The sequence below is a fragment of the Notamacropus eugenii genome, chromosome 4, assembly GCF_028372415.1.
Source record: "Notamacropus eugenii isolate mMacEug1 chromosome 4, mMacEug1.pri_v2, whole genome shotgun sequence".
Taxonomy (NCBI): Eukaryota; Metazoa; Chordata; class Mammalia; order Diprotodontia; family Macropodidae; genus Notamacropus; species Notamacropus eugenii.
In genome coordinates this window covers 15,131,860-15,155,762 of record NC_092875.1, presented here as the reverse complement: position 1 = coordinate 15,155,762, position 23,903 = coordinate 15,131,860, and the positions used below count along the sequence as shown (strand labels likewise).

Genomic DNA, 23,903 nt, shown 5'->3' with positions numbered 1-23,903 from the left:
ATGAGCCATGCTAATTCTCAGTAAACTCCACTTCCCATTCTGGGTATTCACCAACCATCTCTTTAATGACCTGCTTTAGATTTTTTCCCAGGAATAAAAATCAAGCTCCCACAGGCTCAGTTCTCTTCCTGCTGTCTTTCCTGGGGGTGCTTCAGACAAGTGGAAAGCAAAGATCTCATTAAAGCGAACTGAGAGCTGACATGTATATGACGTGCTTTTGCTTTTGCTATGCAAAGTAGGATATGAAAGAATTGTAGTTTCCGTTTTATAGATGATAAAACTGAGGTCAGAGAAAGCAAAGCAGGTTGCCTGAAACAAGTATCAATGGTGGGATTTAAATTGAGGAAGTACAGTAAATAGAATGCTGGGCCTAGAGCAAGGAAGTTGGTCACTGTTCAGTCATTTTTCATCTATGTCTGACTCTCCATGACCCCATTTGGAGTTTTCTTGATAAAGATGCTGGAGTAGTTTGCCATTTCCTCTTCATTTAACAGATGAGGAAACTGAGGCAAACAGGGTAAAGTGATTTGCCCAGGGGCACACAGCTAATAATTGTCTGAGGCCGGATTTGAACTTACAAAGACAAGTAAGTCATCCTGACTCCTGACCCAGAGCTCTATTCACTGAATCACTTAACTTCCCTGGATGCTTACTAGCTGTGTGACCCTGGGCAAGTCACTCAACCTGTTTGCCTCAGTTTCTCCAAATGTAAAATAGGGATTATAACAGTATTTATCTTGCAGAGCTGTGAGGATCAGATGAGGTAATATTTGTAGAGTGTTTGGCACAGTGCCCAGCAGATAGTAGGCACGTATAAATATTGGCTATTATTATCTATTGGTCCAGCATTTTCTCTAGTATGCTTCTGTGACCTTATTTGGCCCACTGTTCCTATGCAAGGGTGGAATTTTGGATGTGGGTGACACATCCTTTTTACCAGATCCTTGTATTATCTGTTCTTTAGGTGGCCTCTTGAGAGACTGGGGAGACCTGTCTGGGGAGACACTGGCTAGCCAGGGGCTGCTAGGCTGAGATCACCAATCTCTGTCTTTTACCTGCTCTCCCAGTATGCCCCGTTCATTGCTCTGGAGTCACAAAGAGTACATCACCACTACTCTGAGGACCATGAGACTTTTCTGTGTGATTTGCAGTTGAAACTTTCCAGATGGGTTTTTGCCCCCCTAAGGATGGGAGTCCTTGGGAGCAGGGACTGTCTCTGCTTTTCTATTTCTTTTCTGTGTTCCCCCAGGAATCTGCACATAGTTCATGTTTAACAAATACTTTGTGCATTGGTCCATTCCATGATTCCTGAATCTTCACACTGATAGACAGAAGTCAGGATGCCAGTTCCAAAGCAGGCAAGCCCATAGGTCTGGAAGCCCATCCCACCCCAGCTTGATAGGAATGCCAATTGGCCATGCTCCAAAAATGAGAAAGGGGAGGAGGCCCAAGGGTGCTCTGCCTGAGACAGGGACCTGCTGGGGGCTGCCTGCCCTTCAGTCTCCATTAGCTCCATTACACTTGGTTGCCGGGAATCCTAGAGAGCCTCAGCCCATACTCCTGACCCTAATTCCTAGAATAATCCAGCTGCCCAGCTGGTAGAGCTTTCAGGTATGGGACTTTAGTGGTGCTCTCCTTTAAGCTTTACTGCATGTCTGTGGGTTGCTTTTTTTTTTACATTTGACAGGTGAAGAAACTGAGGCATAGTTAATGACTTTCTCAGGGTCATCCAGCTAATAAGACAAGATTAGAACCCAGCTCTTTCAGACACTTAGCCCCTAGATCAGTGCCCTTCAAACATGAGTCACTCCATAAGCATGTATTAAGCATTTACTATATGCCAGACACTGGGGGTATAAAGACCAAAAAAAAAAAAAAAGTCACCACCCCCACTCTCAGGGAGGTCATAATATAGTAAGGGAGACAACAGATAAATAAGGACATGAAGATGGAGAGACAGCCACCTAGAAGGTGAGAGGCTACTGCAGCCCTGAGGAACACTTCCAGGTGAGGGAGGGGAACTTCGCCTGTGCAGCTGCTGGTTTGGGTGCCCAGGTTATAGATAGGTTACGAGGGGAGAGGTTGGTAACTTGCCCAGCCGTGGGATGCCAGAGATAGGAGGGGCAGAGTGGAGGTTTGTTGGGCAATAGAGGGTGAAGAGGGAAAGAAGCCTCAAGATTGGCTGTTGTGGTGGAGTGAGATACACGGCCCATCTTCCTGCCCTCCAATTGGGCAGCCTTGGGGGTCATGCCAAGGCACACTAAGCGTGTAGATGGGAGAGCAACTTTCTGAGTAGTGGCATTCGGGGCTCAGCACAGGGCCCTGGGAGATGGGGAGTCTCAGAGTGGTAACAGAATAGTAAATGTTTCTGGAACAGTCTAAAGTTTCCAAAAGACATCCGCTGGTGTCTCAGTGCCCAAGCATGTGGAGGAATGATTACTTCCATCTAACAGAGGAGGAAACTGAGGGTCAGAGAGGCCAAGTGACTTGTCTGAGGTCATACAGCTGGTAAGCATCTGAATTCAGGTCTGCCTGTCTCTGAGTCACAGGGTCATAGACTGAGGGCTGGAGGGGACCTTAGCAGTCCAGGGCCTCCGTCAGCCAGTGTGCAGACTTCCTCTCCTCATGTTTGCACCCTAACATTGTGACCCAATCAGGCTGACTGCTTTGAAGCATTGTCTGAAATGTTTCAGGAAGCTAGCCATCAGTGTTCCTGATGCTAAACCCTGGCTTCAAACACCTCCCCTCCCCCATACAGGATGCCTTTCCTGCTCCCCCTCTACTCCTACCCCCCAAAACATTATTTTGAGGCAATGGGGAGGGGAGGTTAAGTGACTTGCCCAGGGTCACACAGTAAGTGTCTGAGGTGGGATTTGAACTCAGTCCTCCTGACTCCAGGACACTCTCCATGGCACCTCCCCTTCCCACACACTGTGTTGTATTTATCCAGAATAGAGATTAAGAGAATACATGGCAAGTAGACAGGGAGCCAAGTTCAAGTCCCGACCCTGATCCACATTGGCTAGATCACCCAGGTGAGTGATTTCACTTCTCAGTGCTCTAGACCACAACTACACTCTTAAGTTGCGTAAAAGATGTTGCCTGTTCCTCACCAAAGCTGCCTATCTTAATGAGATCCCAGAACCAGCCTGAAGCTTAAATCCAATCTTTACTCGTTTGTGAATTTGTCTCATCCCCCAGTAGAAGGGAAGCAGTCTCACTTTTGCCTCTGTATCTATCCCCAGTGTCTAGCACACAGTAGGCACTTAAGAAATGCTTGTTTGATTTTTGTCCAACTTTCCCTTGGTACAATGCCTTGAGGGCAGGGACTGTTTCCTTTTCACCATGGTGCTCCCAGCCTCCAGCACTGGGCCTGGCACACAACAGGCACTTCATATCGGCTTGCAGACACCACACCAACTGAGTTCCACTTGGCTCCCAGACTCCTCATCTGATGCTTCTCCCTGCAGTGACATCCCCCCTGGGTTTCCTAAGGCTCAGGAGACAGGTCCTCTTCCTGTGCAGGGCCAGTGGCTAACAGCGTCTGTTGTACAAGACCTAGTGGTGCTCAGTCAAGGCATCTGCTGCCTGGGCCACTTTCAGAGTCAGCTGCCCAGGTCTGAGACACTGGGACGAGCATCAGTGGCCAGGGTGAAAATTGCAGTTCTCAGAGGACTGAAGGATTGTGTAACACAGTGGTGGGGGCTGAATTAGCCAACCTTTGAGATCCCTTCGAGCTTTGAGGCGTCCACTGTATGATCTTAACATCCAAATCACATGGAACTCAGATCAAATTTGAAATATTTTTTTAAAAAATAGTTATTCATAGTAGAGCTACAAAAGCAGGGCATGCTTGTCCTTCTGGGCAGGGAGTCCTGACCCGCCCAGCTGCAGGGGCAGAAGGGAGCCACAGACCACAGGGTTGCCACATTCTTCTGGTCCCAGACACGGCTCAGGATCACGACGGGGCCAGCCTCCTCCCCAGGAAGAAGGGGCCCAAAGGACCAGTGTTTACAGCCCCAAACACTCAGCCATCACCAAGACACCAGGAAAACAGTTTCCACGTCATCTCACACAAGGACCATGTCATCACATCCAAGCAGACACTGACAAAGACACAAAGACACACACACACACACACACACACACACACACACACACACTCACGCAGAGGGACACACCTAGACCTACTAGAAGAGACACACAAAGGTGGAGGTAACCCAAAGCAGAGTTCTGGAGCACAGGAACCTGGGTTCAAATCTGACCACCCATTTTCTACCTGAGGCCCCCTCTCTGGGCCTCAGTTCCTTCCTGGGTTAAATGAAGGTGTTGGCCTACATGGTCTCTAGTGGCCTTCAAGTTTGGAGTCTATAATCCCATGAGACATCAAAGGCCAAGTCTTTAGCGGTAGCAGCTGGAGTCCATCAATAAGCATTTATTAAGCTCCTATAGTGTTCAAGGCAAGGTCTAAGCACCAGAGAAGCCAGAACAGTCCCTATTCTTAGAGCTCATGATCAAAGAGAGGAAATAACATGAAAAACAACTTCATAGGATCAAGACTGGGACAAGTAAAGCAGAAAGGGAGGGCAGTCCTGGCAGAAGAACCAAGAAAGGCATCTTGTGGCAGAGCCTCAAAGAACACCAGCTAGAAGGGGTGAGCAGGAAGGTGAGCATTCTCAGCCTAGGGGACAGTGATGCCCAGGCAGGCCCAGAGGAAGGAAGCCAATGTCTATGGGTCACGCAGTTGTGTGGAGCAGACTGACCCCACCCATAAGCTGTAGGTGGAACATTTTACCCATGATCCCCACTCCTATTATCTATCCTTGGATCATTTTGGCTTCTGTTGTTTAGTTGTATCTGACTCTGACATTTGGGGTTTTCTTGGCAAAGATACCATAGTGGTTTGCCATTTCATTCTCCAACTCATTTTCCTGATGAGGAAACGTAAGGCAAACAGGGTTAAGGGACTTACCCAGGGTCATGCAGCTAGTACAACTGAAGCTAGGTTTGAACTCAGGTAAATGAGTCTTTCTGACTCCAGCACTCTATCCACTGGGCCACCATTTAAAGACCTTCAAATCTGTCCCCAGCCTACCTTTCCAGGCTTATTCCACATTACTGGGGCCACAGAGTTGTGTGTGTGTGTGTGTGTGTGTGTGTGTGTGTGTGTGTGTATGTGTGTGTACGTATGCATGCGTGCAGGTGCACGTGTTTGTGTATGTGTGTGCACGGGTGTGTGCATGTATGTCTGTCTGTAACTGGGTCCAGTTGTAGCAGTGACAAAGATGCCAACTTAGACTGCCAATGAAACGGTCCCAAGATAGATGGGGCCAACCCAAAGGCAGCTGGCTCTCTCTCTTACAAACAGAGGCTGACAAGTAAATTAAGTAGTTGTGGAAGTTGCATTCAGGTATGAGTTGAACTAGAGATTTCTGAGATTCTTTTTAGCTTTGAGGTTCTGGGATTCCTGCCTGAGACTCAACACAGCCAGAGAGACCAAAACCAAGGATGAGACACCATCAGAGCGAGAACATGATGTTACCCACTTCCCTCCCATCTCCTATTGGGAGGGCCAGGAAAATACCCCCAGGGCAGAGTTTGTGACTACACCTCCCTTCCTGAGAAGGAAGGGCTACACAGTCCTTGCCTCCTCCACTTGCCACCCTTGCAGTGACAGAATATGGTTCTGGTGCTGAGCAGGTTCTGGGACAACCTCAACGGGGAGGGAAGGAACTGAGGTTTACCCTCCCCTCACCATCTACCCCAAACTTCCCATTGCTCTCAGCTGAGAACTTGACTGTGAGCTCCCTTCATCTTTTATCTATCACTGCCTCTTCCACCACCCCTCCCCCAATGGAAAGGTAGCCTTACCAAGGCCCACCCCCTCCACCTGCACAAGTGATCCCATTCCATCTCACCTGACAGGCTGCCACCTGTCACCTATCCATCTCTTTGCCTATTGGCTACTTCCCTCCTGCCTACAAACACGCCCATGTCTCCCCCATCCTCACTTAATCCTTCCATCCGGAAAGACTGTCCTGTATCTCCTCTGCCTTTTGTAGCTAAATACCTTAAAAAGCCCATCTACAACAGGGGCAGCTATCATCTCTCTTCTCTCAACTCCTGACAACTCAGCTTTCAGCCTCATTCCACCAGCACTGCTCTCTCCATCTTAATGGTCAAACCCAATGGCTTTTTCTCAATCCTCATTCTTCTTGACCTCTCTGCAGCCTTTGACCCTGTTATCATCCTCTTCTCCTTGATCCTCTCTTCTGTCTAGGTTTCCAGGACATCCCATCCCATCCCTCCCTTCTCTCCCACCTCTTTCTCTCTCCCCTTCCCTCTCCTGGTTCTCCCCTTCTTTGACTGTTCCTTCTGTCTTCTCCGGATCATACCCTCTAGCTGTTGGAGTCCCTCAGCAGTTCTGTCCTGGGCCCCCTTCTCTTCTCTTCTCTCTCTATACTGCTTCACCTGGTGATCTCAATTTCCTTGGCTTGAAGGACCATCTCTTATGCTGACAATTCTCAAATTTATCTCTTCTGCCCCATTCTCTGCTGACCTCCAACTGTCTTTTATCTCCAATATCCAGGGGACATCTTCAGCTGAGGATGTCCAAAACAGAACTGTTATCTTTCTCTCTAAACCCCTTGCCATGACTGTCCTTCAGTCTCCCAACCTGGGAGTCAGCCTAAATTCCCATAGCTTCACCCCCAAGGCCTGGCGATGCCACCTCTGCAGCCCCTCTTCATTACATCTCCTATGCTCTGGGGTAAGTCCTGCTCACCTCACACCTGGACTATTGCAATAGCTGCTGGGGGTGGTCTGCCTACCTCAGTCTCTCTCCTGGCTCCAGTCCATCCTCCATTCAGCTACTAAAAGTGATTTTCCTAAAGTGCAGGTCTGACTACATTACCCCCTATTCAGTAAACAGTGGCCTCCATCCCCTTCAGAAGCAAATACAAAATGCTGTTTGGCACTTTAAGCCCTTCCTAATTCTGCCCCCTCCCCCCTTTCCAGTCTTCTTACGCCTTAATCTCTTGATACATATCCTTGGTTCCAGTGCTACGGACCTCCTGGTTCTTCCTCACATGTGACACCCCATCTCTCAGCTCCAGACCTTTACTCTGGCTGTACCTCCTGCCTGGAATGCCCCCCCTCCTCCCCTCTGCTTCCTGACTTCCAGCAAGTCCCAGTGAAAGTCCTATCCTTTACAAGAAGCCTTTCCTGATCCCTCCCAAGTCCAGTGCTTTTTCCTCTCAATTACTTCCTATCGATCCCGTCCAGAGCTGGCTTTGTGTATCTATGTATTTGCTTGTTATCTCCTGTTAGACAGGGAGCTCCCTGAAGGCAAGAACTGGCTTTGCCTTTCTTTGTATTCCCAGGACTCAGCAGAGCCTGGCACACAGTAGGTGCCTAATAAATGCCTGCTTAAAGGTTCTGAGACATCTCCAAAAGGCTCATGGTGGAAAATGCCATCCATATCCAGAGAAAGAGCTACGGAGCCACATGGGAGCAGACAATATTGGTTTTCTTTTTTGTTTCTCATGATCATTCCACTAGTTCTAATTCTTTACAATATGACTAATGTGAAAACACATTTCATGTGAATGTATATGTAAAGCCTCTGCGTGCCATCTTGTGGGGGTGGGGCTTTTAAAACTCAAGAGTTTGTGGAACTGAATGCTGTAAACTAAAAATAGATAAATTTTTAAAAAAATAAATGCTTGCTGACTGACGAGTCCAGAGGGCCAAACTAGGAGCACACTGTATGTATAAACAGAGGAAGAACTAGGCTTGATGAAAAGAAAGGAATGAACGATGAAAGGAAACTTCCTAATTGTGGGAGCCATGCCCAGGTGAAGTGGGCTGCTTCTTCAGGTAGCGAGTTGCCCATCACTGGATGTCTTCAAATTGGCAACTACTTAAGTCAGGAGGTCACAGAGGGAGGAGATTCCCATTCAGGTAGACTGGACCAGATGGGCTCAGGGTCTATACCAGCCCAAGACTGTCTTTCTCCATGGCATCCTGGGCCTCCATCCGGATTCCTCAGGGTGGGCACTGAGGATGCCTTTGGGTAGAGGAGAGGGGGAAACGACAAGGAGGCAGGGCCACATACTCTCTGCCCTTAAGGAAGATGGCCCCATCCTAGATGTTGCCAGGTCTTTGTCCTAGCCCAGTTCTAGAGTGTTCTCAGCCTGGAACCTTCAGTCCTCACTTCCAACTTTCTGTGTCCCTCATTTCACAGGAATAAATCATCTTAAGATGAGACAATTAAGAGCTGAGGAAATTTCTGGGAGTGATTTTAGGCCAACCCAAACCCTCAGTTTACAGAGGAGAATTTTGAGGCCCAGAGAAGTTGTAACTAACCTGTGGTCCCCTGGGTAGTCAATGACACAGTGGAGATTCAAACCCAGAACCTGCAGCATGAAGTCCCCTTCTTTTTCTGCAACAGCCTTCTTTAGTGGTCAGAGATGGAGACCTGGCCCCCAACAGATCACTGGAGCTTGAAGAGATGCAGCCTAGCTGTCCCTCCTCATTTTGCATCTGGGTCTGCCTGCTTCAGTCTCTCTCCTGGCTCCAATTCATCCTCCATTCAGCCACTAAAGTGATTTTCCTAAAGTGCAGGTCTGATCACATCATCCCCTATTCAGTAAACAGTGGCCCCATCCCCTTCAGGCCCAAAGAGGGAAGTGACTTCCCCAAGGTCATACAGTAAATAACAAGGGCAGAATTCAAATCCAGGTTCTCCACTTCTAAAGTGCTCCACCTGGCCCTGCCTGATCTCAGGTTTGGGAGGAAATGCCCTGATGTCCCCTAGGGAGAAGGGGGCTGGACAACCACTGATGTCTTAGATACAGTCCACGAATTGCAAAGTGCTTTATTGCCAAGGAGAATTCTTAAAAACAGGAGATGTAAGAAGGAAGGCACCTCCCCAAAGACCGGATAGGAATCATGGGCTATCCCTAGGAGAGGAAGGGTGTGGGGAGCAGCCCTCTGAAGACAGAGCTCCCTCCTAGGACCATGGAGAGGGGCAGGAGAGAGGGCTGCAGAAAGGGGAGAAAGGACAGAGAGGGGGCATCTCCCTCCCAGGGAGCCCCCAGCCCCCCACGGAGGAAGCCTGTGCAAAGATGTTTACCAAGGGCAGGGGCAGGGGAATGTCAAGGCTTGAGGCTTCCCAAGTGAAGCCTCCACAGCACCAGGATTCCACTTTGTGGGCACAGCCACATAGCTTCACGGACAAGGCACACATGAGTGTTTTGTGCACTAGAGGCCAGGCCTCTCAGCTCTCCTGCCCTCCAGGGGAGGACATGGGGAAGAGAACTGAAGGAAACCAGCTTTGGCCTAGAGTGAGAGCCTTCCCTAACCCCCACCCACTAGAGGCTAGGCCTCAGAGCAGGGCCAGCTCCAAGAGGAGGCCAAGAAAACAGCCCAGGTTTCAAAGGATGGGAGGGAAGGCTGGAGATCATCTCCTCTCCTACCCCTAACCCCAGGGTGTCCAGTCCCCTACCCCCAGGCACCTGTTAAGGCAACAGGACCAGGAAAACAACTACTTAAAAATGAGAGTGAAAGGTGGCCCCAGAGGACGTCCCCTCAAGCACACCTATACAGAGGGGGCACCGGAACAGCTCCCATCTCCATGGGGCAAAGCTTTGGTTTAGCTTTTGTAGACACCAGAACTCCACCAAAGAAAAGGACAGTGGCAGGGGAGTGTCCAGCCAACCTGAGCCATAGGGGCATAGGTTCTCAATCCAGCCACTACCGGCAGCTCTCCTGACGATTCTGAAGGACCTCAATGACACTGTCGATGCCATCCTCAGGTACCTGTGGGCACAGGGGGAAGGGGGGAAGAGCACCATGGACCTGCTTAAAAGGTAGGGAAATGGGGAGAGCTGGACTTGCTAAGACCAGCGACCTTCTAGATGGAAGTCCATAAGAGCAAATCCCTTCATTTCTCTGGGCTCATCTCTGCCCCTCTAAAACAAGAGGGTTGGACCAGATGGTCCCTTCTAACTCTGTCTGTGATGAGTATGTCCTGAATTGGTCCTGGAGTCAAGGGATGACCCAGGCACAGGAAGGCCTGGCTTTTGGAAAGGGATCACTAGGGAAAAAGAAGACACTCACCAGGGCGTGGTCAAAGTTGAAGGTACTGATGTAGTAGGCAGAGATGTCAGCAGCAGCCAGGGGCCCAGCTATCTGGGCCACAATCCCACACTCATCTGGGATAGGGAGAGACAGGGAAGGAAGGGGGTGAAAGGAAGACAGCAGAGGAGTGCTCCTTAGGCCTTGGACAAAGCCCACCACACCCACTAGCTCTGTCAGGGCAGGACAGAACTAAAGCAGTGGGAGCCTGCACAAGTCTCTGGGACTCAGTTTTCTGCTCTGTAGAATGAGGCCGGAAGACTGTTCCAGCCAATGAACCTATGAAGCAGGGTGGTTCCTCCACTCCTCAGTACATCTCAAGCCCGCCTTCAGAACATAAGATCCTGGAGGGCAGGGACATTTTGAGCAGCCAAGCATTATTTATGCATCTGCTCTTGAACTGAACTCCAGAGACCTGGATCTAAATTCTACTTCTACATCCTTGCTGAGAGATCCTGGGCCAGTCACTCTCTTCCTCTTGAAAAATGAGGCATCTGGCCTTGATGACCTCCGTTTGCCTGGCTCTCAGTGCCCCTTTCCAGACTGATCCTCAGCAGTCTCTCCCTGACTCTGTGTTCCCACCAAACTGGCCCATGTTCCCTATATGATGTTCCTGTTCCCTTTTCTATCTCCTTGGTCCCAGCTTTGCCTTTCAGAAAGTCCACCTTTCTCTGCTGTTTATTTAGCTCCATTTCTACCTCCTTCAACTGGGCCTGGCCAGTCACCCCAAATATTAGACCTCCCCCCAACCTTAAAATCACTTTGGATTTCATATATCTGGGAGCAGCTATCCCCTAGCAGAACATAAGCTCTCTGAGGACAAAAATGGGCTCATTTGTGTGGCTGGCACACAGGTCCTTCATGCTTGCCAAGTTGAATGGCCCAGTGCTGTTAACTGCACTGTCTATGGTCGTACCCACTCTCACTCCACCCCCAAACAGGCTAATCTGGTCACCCCAGTCCTGTGGCTGTCAAAGACACTGGAAAGTTTCAAGACTTTTGCCTACCCTGATCATGTTCCCTGACCAGCCCAGACTTACCAAAGCCCAGGGGCTGGCCCCCGATTCGAACCATTCTCCAAAGTTCTCCACAGGAGCTGGTGAGCAACAGGTCACTGGGGAACCTGAGGGGGGAGAAGGGGGAGTTGGTACCTCCCCTTGCCCCCTAACTCATACTACTCCCTCTCCTGTGCTGGGATGGGTGTTGGGCAGGAAATCAAGATATCTGGCTTCTGGTCCCAACTCTGCCCCGACTCACTGGATGACCATGGATGATTGACCTTCCCTCTCTGAAAATGCTTCTCCCTCTATAACATGGGGGTTGGACTGGGTCATCCTGAAGGGTCCTCCCAGCTCTGCTACTCCAGGTTCTAAGGCCCATGCCATTCTGTGACTCCCATAGATCTCTTTCAAAAGGCCCTGGAATCTCACTTTCACTTGAGAAGCAAAGGACTGGACTGACCCAACCTAGGGTCAGAGGGCAGGGTTACCTACTTCTTCTGTGTCTCCGCATCCATGACAATAGAGATGTAGCCCTCGATCAGGGAGAAGGCAAAGAAGGGGATGGAGCCAAGGTCCAGGTCATCAGAAGCCCCCTCCTTTGAAGCACTGGGGAGGTGTGGACAGAGGAGGAGGGAGGACAGTCAGCTCTGCCTCCCACATAGCTCCCTCTCCTCTCTGAAAGGGCTGTGGGGCCTTCAGCATGGGGGTATGAAACAGGTGAGAAAAGGGAGGCATTATGCTAGAACTGCCTGGGTGACCTTGGGAAAGTTCCTTCCTGCCTTTATGCCTCAGTTTCCTCATGTGTAAAATGATCTCTTAAATGATCTAAAAGGTCCTTTTCAGTTCTGATATTCTATGCTGTAAGGTCCCTCCCTATCTCTTGACTTCTCTGTTCTAAAACCCCTCCCAGCTCTGACATTCCCTGTTCTAAGGCCCCTCCCACCTCTGACCTGTCATATTCTAAGGGCCCTTCCAGACCTCACCTTTCCCCAAGCTGGACCTCAGTTTCCCCATCTGTAAAATGAGTTGGAAGGGACTCTGTATTTTATGCTCTAAGATCTCTTCCAGTTCTGAAGTTCTATGATTCTAGTGGTTTGGTCTTCCTTTTCCTAATCTAGGCCTCAGTTTCCCCATCTGGAAGACAAGGAGAAGGGATGGGAGAGAAGAGTGGAAGAGTCACTTCCAGGTCCCTCCCTACCTGTGGGAGTAGAAGAGGACATCCATGAGCGTGGTGGCAATGGCAGGGAGGGTGTCAGGGTCCAGCGTGAGGATGCAGAATCTGTTCTGGGGACTCTGGATGGGATGCACGGTGGGGCTGGGGCCTGCCTCAGGGAAGGGGAAGAGACTTGTAAATGGCCAGCCCAGGGCTAAGCCTGGCACTTCGCTGTGGCCAGGGAGGTGGCTCCACCTGGTGGCCACACAGAATGAGCCCACTGGACAAAACTTTGGGCATCTTGGAGGAAAAATAAGGGTTTTCTAAGGCCCCTGGGTCAATCAGCCATTAACATCGTGATCTTGGAGAAGTATCGCTCTGCCTCCCTGGGACAAGGCTATTTGCCCTGAAAAGCCAGGCTAGTTATCCCTGCCCTCCCAACCTTCTCCAAAGGGTATTTATGCCATCTGGTTAATAATGCCACAGGAGTTCATATGTTATGATTAATAGCATGACTGAACACCAAACTCCCTCCCTTCCAGAGGTGGAGGGCTACAGGTGCAGAACATGGCATACACTGTTAGACTAGGTAGAGACTGGGGTAGTTTTGCTGAATTGGTTCCCCACTCCCCTCCTTGTCACAAGGGCTGGCTCTGGATGGGGGGATAAGTGATAGCAATAGTGTCAAGAGGCCTTTGGAAGCAGAGTCCAGCCAAAGCAGCCCCAGGTGGACATATGTAGGAATGGTGGTTCAGCAGCTCTCCCAGGCAGGCACAGCCCTCCCCCCTGCCCCTGCCCTGGTGGCCCCTCACCTAGTTTGGCTTTGTGGAAGCCATTGCTGGCATCGTCACAGGACACAGGCACAGGCTCTCCATCAACCTCCCGGTAGATGGCAAATTCCTGGGCCAGAGTGTGGATCACCACGGGCAGGTCCTGCTCCCGGACCTACGGCCCAGAGGGGAGGCCAAGGGGTCACACCCCTCCCAAATCCTGCCCCTCCTCCCAGATTCACCCAGACCCACAGGTACAATGTGTCTGGCTCCCACATGGACATGCGATCATATGTGTGCTCTACATGCCACACACACTCCTCAGTTTAGTCATACCTGACCTTTACATCTTTCATTCTCTCCCTCCATCTGTGTCTCTCTGAATCCCATTCTCCCTTTCTCCATGTGTCTCTCTCCCCATGCTGTCTCCCCTTCTCCCTGCATGTCTCTCCTTCTCTGTCTCTCTCTCTGTCTCTCTGTGTCTCCCCTTCTCCCTGTGTCTCTCTCTCCCCATGCTGTCTCCCCTTCTCCCTGCGTGTCTCTCCTCTGTCTCTGTGGCTCTCTTCCCATCTCTCTGTGTGTCTCTCCTTCCCCAGTAGGCCTACGGCCCCCTCTTGGGGTAGGCAGAGTCTTGTCAAGGGGTCCCTGGGAAAAGGGCACAAGCAGACACATTCCTGTACGTGCCCCAGGCCTGGAGTCTTGCCCTTGACTCTTGCTTCTTGCACTCCTGCCCCCAAAGCCTGTCAGAATCGGGCTGAGGAAGAAGACAAATCCAAGGCCCTCTCTCTCTTATCAAGGCTTTGGGGGAGAAAATACCCACAATACCTCTAGACCAAATGACCCGGGATGGTCTATGACCCCCACTCCCATTCCTGCAAGTCTCACCAGGATAAAGTCTGTCTGGTAGGTGGACAACATGAGCACTGAGACATGGTGCTCGGCCAGTGGAGCAATGACCGACCGGGCAATTTTGGTGACACCAACAGCCTGAAAGTTGGTGGCCGAGCTGCTGTTGGATAGAACGTTGAGTACCAGCCATGTGGCCTCAGCCACCTGCAAGAACTCTGACGGGGGCAGCTCTGTGGCAAAGAGAACAAGTCAGTGAGTGAGGGCCAGGCCTTCCCCCTCCCACCTCCAAGACACAGCACCATCTTACAAGGGTGGAATCCCTACAGTTGGCATCAGGAGACCTTGATTCTAGGCCCAGCCACTGACCTCTGTGGGATCTCAGTCAAGTTACTTCCCCACTGTGGGCCTCCAGCTCCTCAAGGGCCAGGATAATCCCTCCAGGGCTAGCACAGGGATCCAGTGGCACAGTATGCGTAGGGAACAGCATCGCCCATCACATGTACATATGCGAGCCAGCAGGATCCTATACCAGGACCGCTGACAGAGCCTCCCCTCTGCTGTCGCAAGGATGGGTTGCTTGGGAAACAGAGGGAGTTTCACTGGAGCCCTGGGCTCCAACTTGGACCTGGGGACCAGCTGGTCCAGTGCCCTCTTTGTACAGAAGAGGAACTAAGGCCCAGACAGATTTAACAACTCATCCACAGTCACATAGAGTTGGTCACACAGCCAGGACTGGAACCCAGCACCTCTGTCTAGAAAACAAGCAGGCTTTCCATTGTGCCATCTTAGTGGGGATTTCTGCTCTGGTACCAGTCAAACTGGATAGTCCCTTCTAGCACAGTGATTCTAGGATCCAAGCAGTCCTAGTCCATTTCCACACCCCAGGGTACAAACTGAGGCTGATCTTAGCCAGGAACTGGATCGTGAATTCCAGGCCACCCCTTACTTCCAGGACAGACCATGAAGTCAGGGGCCCAGATGGCCCCAGAAAATCCTATCTCCCCCAATTCCATAATCCCAAAGCCAGGATGGTACCCTCCTACCCAGGGAGCAGCTAGGCTTCTGTGTAAGGGGTGAAGGACAAGTAGGCGGTAGGAGGGAAGTTCCCAGGCCTTGGTGCCAAGCCTCCTGGGTACCAGCAGGGGTGGCCAGGACAACAAGCCAGCAGATGGGGAAGAGGGTGAAAGCTAGTTAGTGAGGTGACTCTAGCGACCACAAGAGGGAGCCAATGAACAAGAGAGAGGAGGCCAGGGCCACCGTGGGCACCACTGACCACTTCCCCCTCAGTTAGCACTGCCAACAGCTACCTGACCTTCCTGGTGGGAATACAAGGGATGGGCCTGAGAGCCTAGGGAGCTGGGTCTAGATTCAAAGACTAGCTTTACTTCACAAGAGGTGACCTTGGAAAAGTCACCTCTTTCTGAACTGTTTTGTCTTCAGAGATGAAGGACCCTTCTAACTATAAATCTATGACCTCAGACCCCCTAGGCACTAGGCAGGGGGGCCCAGAGGAAAGAAGCTCAGATGCTTCGTGAAGGGAAGGGGATATGGTAGGTGGACTGAATCCCAGAGCTTGGAGGCATTGCAGTGCATTTACTCCAGCTTAAGCCAGAAAAAAAGCCCCAACAAGCAGTCATCCAGGATGTTCTTGGGGTCCTCCAGTGATGGGGAGCTCACTACCTCCTGAGATAGCCCATCCTACTTCCGGACAGCTCTGATGTGAGGAAATCCCACTTCCAAGCTAGGGAAGTGAGAGACACACCAGCAGCCTGAGCAGCTCTGAACACCCTGGCCCCCAGGTGGGGGGACCTAGATGGACTGGGGAGGGTTTGCCAGGGATGGGCTGAGGTCATAGGCTCCATCCTGAGCTTGGGGAGGGTGGGAGATAAGGGCAGGTAGCTAGGCCTGCATAAATGCTGCCTTTGTTGGCATCAAGGCTGCCCAGGATGGTTTCCTTCCTCTCAGCCCAAATGGACAGATCCTGACCTCTCCATGACTCTGGAATGCACACCCCACCCCCCCTTAAGCATCCCAAGCAGGAGAGAAGAGGAGGGCCTGAGCCTGGATGCCCTGGGGCAAAACCAGGAGCCAGCCTAGGCAGCCACAGCTCAGTGGAAAGAGCCCATGGTTTGAGTCAGAAGCCCTGTGTTCAGAGCCTGCTCTGATCTTTTATGTACTAGCCAAGTGGTCTTAGGAAAGTCCCTCCCTCCCCCTCCCTAGGACTCACTTTGCTCCTCTGTAAAATGAGGAGCTTAGAATCTTCTAGGGCAGCTAGATGGTGCTGCAGGAGATAGAACCTCAGACTCGGACACAGAAGACCTGAGTTCAAATCTGACCTTGGGCATGTATTAGCTGTAAGACCCTGGGCAAGTCACTTTACCCTGTTTGCCTCAGTTTCCTCATCTGTAAAAGAGAGGCTGGAGAGGAAATGGAAACCAGCCTGGAATCTTTGCCAAGAAAACCCCAAATGGCATCAAGAGTCGTGACAAGTGAAAAATGATCAAGCCACCAGAAAGATCCCTTCTGTTGGCAATGTTATTGCTTCAAGCTCTGGGAAGAGCTACCTGTCTTGGCCTCTGGGCCCAGAACCTAGCACCAGATGAGTCTGGACAGTGAGCTTTGATGCTGCGCCTTGATAGGCCTGGGGCAGCAGGCAGCACTAGAGGTGGGTGAAAGAAGAGTCAGAGAGTAAGGGAAAAGCTCAAGGGAAGAGAAGGACCAGGGCTGGACCTGGATCCCCCCTCCCCCCCAGGTCAAGGCTCATCTGGACCCCAAGGTCAGGGGGGGCCAGAGATCCAGAGCTGGGCAAGTCCAACCCCCTTGTATAGATAAGGAAACTGGCCCAAGAAGGTTATTATTAATAACAATAATAACCAGCATTTCTACATAGCACTTTACAGTTTGCATAATACTATGTTAAGCTCTTTGATCCTCACACGACTCATCCAAAGTTGCAAGGTTACTAAGCAGAGTGAGATTTGAATCCAAGACCTTGGGATTTAGAGCTAGAGGCCTCTTCATGACCATCGAGTCTAGGAGTGGGGACTCTGCAGGCTGGAGGCCATGTAGCTTTGCCAAAGGTTCCCCACCCTGATCTAGTCCTAGCTCAAAGGAAGAAACTGAGGCTTGGAAACGTTGACTACCCAGGCGGAACTAAGGGTTAAGTTAGAGCCAAGGTGTCAAATAAACTACCAACCAAGCTGCGATCTTTGCCATCGAATCAGATGAAAACTGGATTGGGAATTATCTCACAAAATAAATAAAAATACAGCAGAGGCAGACATGGTTTTGTAATCCAACCTGCGGCTCACGGGGGATCTTTGGTGGCCCCCTTGCTACTTGATGATGCCTGGAAATGACGCTGTCCTTAGCCTCAGTGACTCACTCCATTCAGGTCCCATAGTCAGTTCATGGCAGGGGGATTCAAACCCAGATCCTCAGGCTCCCTCCAGAGCACAGATTGGTTAGACAACCTGGGACCTCTTGGAAGATTCTCTAGCACTGGCCAGGTCTTAGGGTCGGGGAGGAGGGAAGAGTTGTTTGTCCTTGATTCTCGAAGAGGACCATGACATCAAGATGATGACATGACTTTCAGTTGATTGATTTGAGGGAGGGAGGACGGTACAAGTGGTCACCAGTCTCACTTTCTCTTCCACAGCCATCTGGGTCCAGCGTTCTGATGTTCATCAGGACGACTGGAGATGGCCCAGGATGCACTGTGGGACCCTGGCCATTTTAGGCTAAGGTCTTATCACATTCTCACTTTGAGGGAGATACACCCATTCTATTAATAGGCCTCTTTAAGTAGTTACACAAGGGATGGCCCCCTTTTAATAAAAAAAAAAAAAACCAAACTGGGAGGGGAAGACCCTCAGGGTTCCTGGGTAAAAGAGAAGCAGTTACTATTTACTATTTTGGAGGAAAGGGCCCAAGCTGGGAACAGCCTAGGTACCCCCCCCCCCTCCCATTTATTTACCAAGCAATCACCTTTACTAAGCATTGTGCTAAACACAGGAGATGAAAAGAAAGACAAATAATTCCTGACCTGAGGGAGTTGTACATACCAGGAGAGGACAAGCCAGGTTTCAGTATGCACCCACCTCCTCTCCTCATCTGCTTTCACACTAGAATGGGCCTTCCCTACTGCTCAATACAAGGGAGAGACAACCGAGCCAGATGCTTCAGTTGTAGCCCCAGGTCTAGCGCGGACCCATCCTTCCAGCTCAGGAAGCTTTCCTAGATGAAGTGGCCAACTGGTAACTGAGAAGGGGAGGAAGGACAGGGCAGGACACTGTGGTCAGGGAGGACCATAGCCAGCTGGGGGAGGAGGGGGAAGGATGAGTGAAGGACGAGTGAATTCTCCCTTTCCCCTCAATGGGCTCTGAACCAGGCCATACCAGTAACCTGAGCAGGACTCCAGGGACCCAAATCCCCAGCCTGAAGAGGGCTAGAAGACAAGTCACAAGCACGGCAAAACAGACCAGACCCTGAAAGAGCAGACTTAGAAAAGGCCAACTATACTCATTTTCCCAGTAACTGGAGAGAGTCAATGTTCGTGACTAGGTAAAGTCAGCATAGTAAAAATGGCAACAGTAACAAAACTGACCTATATTATCCACCAAAGCAGCAATGGATACAATATATCCCCATGGCTGTGAGTTCTACCTCTTGAAATAACTTGCATTGCTTTGCATTTACTTCACTGTGTACATCAAATCAAAGTAAAAAGATATTTTGTGGGGCAGCTAGGTGACACAGTGGATACAGTATCCTGCTCTGGAGTTCCGAGGACCTCAGTTCTAATCTGGTATCAGACGCTAACTAGAGGTGTTACCCTGGCCAAGTCATCTAACCTCGATCGCCTCAAAAAAAAAAAAAAAGGAAAAAATACTTCACCAACCTTAAATAGCATTATAAACGTTAATTATCATTACTATGTGCTAACCTCCCCCCGTACAATATAAATTCCTCAGAGGGCAGATGTTTTATTTTTGTCTTTATAACCCCTTTAGTAGTAGAGCATGTGCTTGATAAGTTTATGGAATCACTACTACTTTGCAACTGATAAGAGAGAGATGAACAGAGCACCTGGGTTCAGATCTCAGCTCTGCCCCAGGGAATTCCCTGTGAGACCTTGGGCATGTCCCTTTCCAACTTAGGGTGTCAGTTTCCTCATTTGTAAACAGAAAGGTTTGCACCGGATGCCTTTGGAAGTTCTCTTCACTCTAGATCTTGTCATTCTTCTCCTGACTTCATTTGTGGTCAGTGCCTGGGACTGAGAGCCTGGGCACCTAGGGCCTGCTCCTGGATGGGCCCCTTGTGGGGAAGTTAAGCCAGGCAGAAGGCACAGGGCAAGCAGCACCCCCAAGCACTAGGCCCTAGGCCCTGTCTCTGAGGTCACAACAGGAAATAGAAAGGGGGGGGAAGGCAGGCAGCTTCCAGTGGAGGGATCAGGCTCATCTACACCACATCTAGCCCACGTGTTGGGTCCAGACTTGGAAAATCTTGCATTTCATCTGTCTCCATCACCTGCTGGTTCCCATTTACCCCCCAGACCTCCCAGGCCCTCAGCTGATACTGGATTGATTGCAAGATGTCACCCTGGAGTGGAGGGAGCAGAGGTGGATGTGGGGGACCTCTGAAAACAGCAATTATCAGAACCTTCCAGTGCCAACGTGCCCCAAGGGGGCACAGGACATGGAGTCTGGTGGGTAAAGTGCTTTGCGCTCTCTTAAAGCTCCCCATAGCTGTGTGCTATTATTAATATTTTACTAAAAAGGAAACTGCAATCTTGGGAAAGGAAAGTGACTTAGCCAGTATCACAAAGCCACAGCAGAACTGAGATCCAAAGGGAACAGGTACCACAAGGCTGCCCCAGAACGTCCTGGACACTGTGGCTCACCCCCTCTCCAGGGTACTTCCAGTCCATTCTGGGATAGCTGGGGCAGGGACCCAGGTGCTGCTCAGATCCATTTTACTGGGCCCTGCTGCATCCACCCTTCTCTCCTGCCCCAGCCCCGGTCCACCTGTCTTAAGCATTCTGATGACAGTGTGTGCCTGGCCCACACAGGCCAGCCAAGGGGTGCCCCTTGGAAGAGTCTGGGGGAGAGGGCCTCAGGAGACCAGGAGGAGAAACTGGAACCCAGTACCTTGGTATCCTTCTTCATCCAGCATTAGGGTGTAATCTTCAGGGGTTTCTGTCAGGCTGAAAAACTTGCACCTAAGGAAAAGGGACCACTCCATGAGCCAAGGCAAGGCACTCCCTCATCCCCCCTGGATCCCAAAGTCCAGAGGCAGAGGGGAGGGAGGAATGGCAAAGGAAGGGCCAGACTCAAAGAAAGTGAGTGGACTCTGCCCAGGCTCCAGTCAAGCAGAACCGATTGGGTCCTCTGGAAACCCTTGCCCATGAGGAGAGGGTGAAGGGGAATGATGGGTACAGGGGATACCGGCTGTTCCCTAAGCTCACCCCAGAATCCCCATCCTGGGGAAGGAGGCATACAAGCCAGTCCTTTGGCTACTAGTGCAGGGGAAGGAACCACTTCCCAAGCAATTTCCCAAGAGCTGGCGAGGGTGACCCCTGCTGGTACTCATCCCTCTGACCCACTGACCCAAAGAATGCTGGAGCTGAGAGGCCCCTTAGAGATTAGAACAGCTCACAGCGGCCCACTCCCTCATTTTACCGGAGAGCAAAGTGAGGCCCAAGGAAGGTCAGCCCGCTACCATGCAGCCCAGGTGGTGCCTGAACTCAGACTTCACAGAATGCCCCAAGTGGGCTGGAAGAGCCACCATGAAGGCAGTGACGTTCAACACCTCCCCCCGCCCCGCCCCCGTTAATACAGCGAGTCTAAGAACAAGGACAAGTCCAAGCAAGCTGGGGGGTGGGGAGGGGCGGCTTCGGGGCGTCTCTGGACAAGTCACTACAGTCTCTCCGCATCTCAGTGGCCCCTTCTGTACAGTGGGGATAATAAGGGCCTGCCGAGGTGGCTCGGGAATCGAAGGCGATAGTGGGGCTGGAAGGCGAGAGGGAGCGAGGTGGTCCCCAGCCTTACCCCCAGACCCACCCAGAGCCCGAGCTGGGGGAGGGGCCCCCTCCTCTGGCCTCAGCCTTACCGGCTCCGCTGGCGCAGGAAGAGCAGCTTGACAAGCGGGTGCGTGTAGAGCCAGAGTCCGGGGCGCGCGATGCTCAGCACCCGGACCCGGTGCTCCAGGATGTGCAGCTCCATCGGGGGCCCGGGAGGCCGGGGGCTGGGAGCTGGGAGGGGGCCGCTGCGGCTGCGGCTGCGGCTGCGGCTGCGGCTGCTGCTGCTGCGGCTGCTGCTGCTGCTGCTGCGGCTGCTGCTGCCGGGCCCCTCAGCCGCCCAGCCAGCGCCAGGCCCCGGGCCCTCCTCCGCCAGAGGCTGCCCCAGCTCCGGCTCCGCTCGGCCCCGCCCCCGGAGTGCCCGCCCCCGTCACGCCCCCTCGAAACTCCCTAGGCCACGCCCCGGGCCTCGTAACGCTGGGGTTCAGCCAATACCCTAGCCAAAGCCTCGGGGCCACGCCCCCCCGGCTGGCCCATCTGGAAGGGGTGGAAGTACCGGGGTGAGGAGGCGGGCCCCACGCGCGTCCCGGGGGCCACGCAAAGCCACGTCCAGGAACCCTAGGAGGCTGCCTCGGAGTGGAAGGGCTCCGCGAGGATCGGTCTGGGCAGGGTGGTCCAGGCCACACCCAGGTGGGGTGATCCAGCCTCCAGACGGTGTGGCTGGGGAAGGGGGGCAGAGAACAGGCCCAGAACAGACCCCCAGCTCCGCTCTCCCAACTTACTCGGTTCGACGGACCCTCCCCCTCTCCAATAAGGGCAGGGGCGGACTTGGGGCCACAGGGCACTAGATTCCTGGTGGAGCACGCCGACCCACCCCCTCGTCTGAGTGTGAAACCTCCCTCCCACCCAAATACAGAGGTCACAGGCCCAACGTCCTCATTTTAGGGGCTCAGAATGGGAGAAGGGCCAAAGACCCCAAAGTGCTTCCCAAGAGCTGCATCCAGGTCCCCAGGGGCTCTTTCCAGTGCTGATCCCCCTCTCCCACCTTTTACTGTCGGTAATCGGTACGTTTTCCCCACCTTCCCAGAGCTCAGTCCACAGCGGATTCTAAGTGAAATGGATGAATACCATCCGTAAAGTAAAATCCAGAGGAAAAACCATAAAGAAGGCAGTTTGGGGGAGAAAAATGGAATATATACCAGTATGTGTTTGAAGATGGGCCAGAGATGGCAGATGGGTTTCGCCTTCAAGGACAAGAGTTCTCCTATTTCTCGGTTAGAAAAGGGGAAGGCATTCCAGGGTCTTCCCATTGGTCCAAGGGCAGGCAAGGAGTATTGAATTCTGCTCTTCACACACAGGGTCATAAAGACCAAACCCACCCTCCTTCCCCCAAGAATCTCCCTCTTGCCCAGCCACCTCCCAGATCCCTTCCGTCAGACCCAGAGCCTAAACGTGATAGAACCAAGGAAAAATTCTTGACTCCCAGGCCAAGGATCAAATTTATGTTATCTAATCCCCATTAGGCTCCCTCTGCTGGCATCTGATCTCTCTATTCGTCTTTAATTGACTGTTCAAAACCTCCTTCAGCCTCCCAGGATGCCAGGGCTTCTCCTCCTGCCCACCCCCACTCAGCAGAGGGCCTCCTCTTTGTACAAAATAAGATCTTCCTTCTTTTCTACCCCAGCCCTCCTTCATTCTCCTCAGGGATTTTATCTGATCCCATCTTCCCCTCTGAAGGACCCACCCGGCCCCCTCGAGAGTGCCCCATTCAAGCCCCACCCTCTCCAGGCTCCTCCCTCTCAGCCATCAACAAATTCTCCACAGTCCTCTCAGCTTCAGAACTTTCCACTTGACAGCTCCACTCCCTCAAGCTATCAGCTTCCAATCTCTCCTCCCTCCTTTCACAGCCAAACTCCAAAAACTTCTGCCCTCTAAGAGCCTCCCACTGTCTGATCAGTCCTGTGCAATCTGGCTTCTACCGCCCCCAGCCAAATGAAACGGCCCCCTCCAAGTCTACCCAGAAGTCCCGTAGCGGGTGTGACAATGCTCTGCTCCTGCTCAGTATCTCCACCATGCCTGGCCTCCAGCGTCTATCACCCAATTCCCCTGAGGTTTCCTAGGATCCGGACCTAGAAGAGACCTCAGGGGCAGGTCTGTAGGGAACAGAAGTTCAGGGCCTCTGACCCAACCTCTAAGGTTCTTTCCAGGGACGAACAATTATCTTTACTTTATAGATAGCAAAGCACATATTGTGCACGCGCAAAGGAAAGATCCCTACGACCAAGTTTGCCCAGAGCACAGATCTCATACTTATTGAAAATCTCATTTTCTTTCCTCTTCCTACCCACTTTCTATGGATCCAACTCAGTCCTGTTGTCTTCCAGTTTCCCAGGCTCTAAGTCCTCTATGAATCCGCCATGTTCCCCCACCCACTGGACGCCTCACATCTGTTTAGTTGGCCATTGTACTTCTCCATCTCTCAGGGGCGCCCCTCTTCACCCAATGACACCAGTTCAAACCTATATGAAGTCTGGCATGTCTAAAGAGGATGAGCATCCTCTGGGGCGAGGACTTGCCAAGTGGCCATTCATCCATCCACCTTTGGTGCCCACCTGCCACTCAACTGTCACTTGTGACACCAAGAAGCATGTAGAGGAGCCACATCCCGGTAAAGCCATCTCAGCAAATAGGTTAAACCAGGCTGAGGGTCAGTGATGGGCTTCAATCGCATCAGGGAGTCAGAATGTCCACCCCAAGTACGTGAAAACTCCGCTCCCCCCCAATCCCCAAGAAGCAGGTACCGTGAAACTCAGCTGTGGGAAATAAGACTTCCCTGAACAATGGCGGGATAACAATTTGTTCTAAAGATGAAGTGGAGCACTTAAGAGCTTGGTCACTGCTTGTCTTCTCGATTTTTGTCCTGCCCCTGGACCCCGACAACTCAGGGAGTATGGTTGACCACTTTGTGCCTG

General features: G+C 51.7%; 1 protein-coding gene across 1 annotated transcript; it reads right to left on the bottom strand.

Moving 5' to 3' along the window:
• Window positions 1-8,853: 8,853 nt before the first annotated feature.
• CASTOR1 (cytosolic arginine sensor for mTORC1 subunit 1) lies at window positions 8,854-21,318 on the bottom strand. The gene is made up of 9 exons (XM_072599980.1): window positions 21,024-21,318; window positions 20,063-20,133; window positions 13,950-14,143; window positions 13,107-13,239; window positions 12,340-12,463; window positions 11,634-11,747; window positions 11,181-11,263; window positions 10,123-10,217; window positions 8,854-9,822 (listed from the first exon to the last, which is right to left on the bottom strand). Exons 1-9 carry the CDS (start codon window positions 21,134-21,136, stop codon window positions 9,757-9,759), a joined length of 993 nt encoding a protein of 330 aa, XP_072456081.1. The 5' UTR covers window positions 21,137-21,318; the 3' UTR covers window positions 8,854-9,756.
• Window positions 21,319-23,903: the final 2,585 nt, after the last annotated feature.

Coding starts and splice junctions, on each gene's coding strand:
- CASTOR1 (XM_072599980.1), bottom strand. CDS start 21,136: ATGGAGCTGCACATCCTGGAGCACCGGGTCCGGGTGCTGAGCATCGCG. Junction 20,134..21,023: donor TTCCTGCGCCAGCGGAGCCG/GTAAGGCTGAGG, acceptor CCTTTTCCTTAG/GTGCAAGTTTTTCAGCCTGA. Junction 14,144..20,062: donor GGATGAAGAAGGATACCAAG/GTACTGGGTTCC, acceptor TCTTTGCCACAG/AGCTGCCCCCGTCAGAGTTC.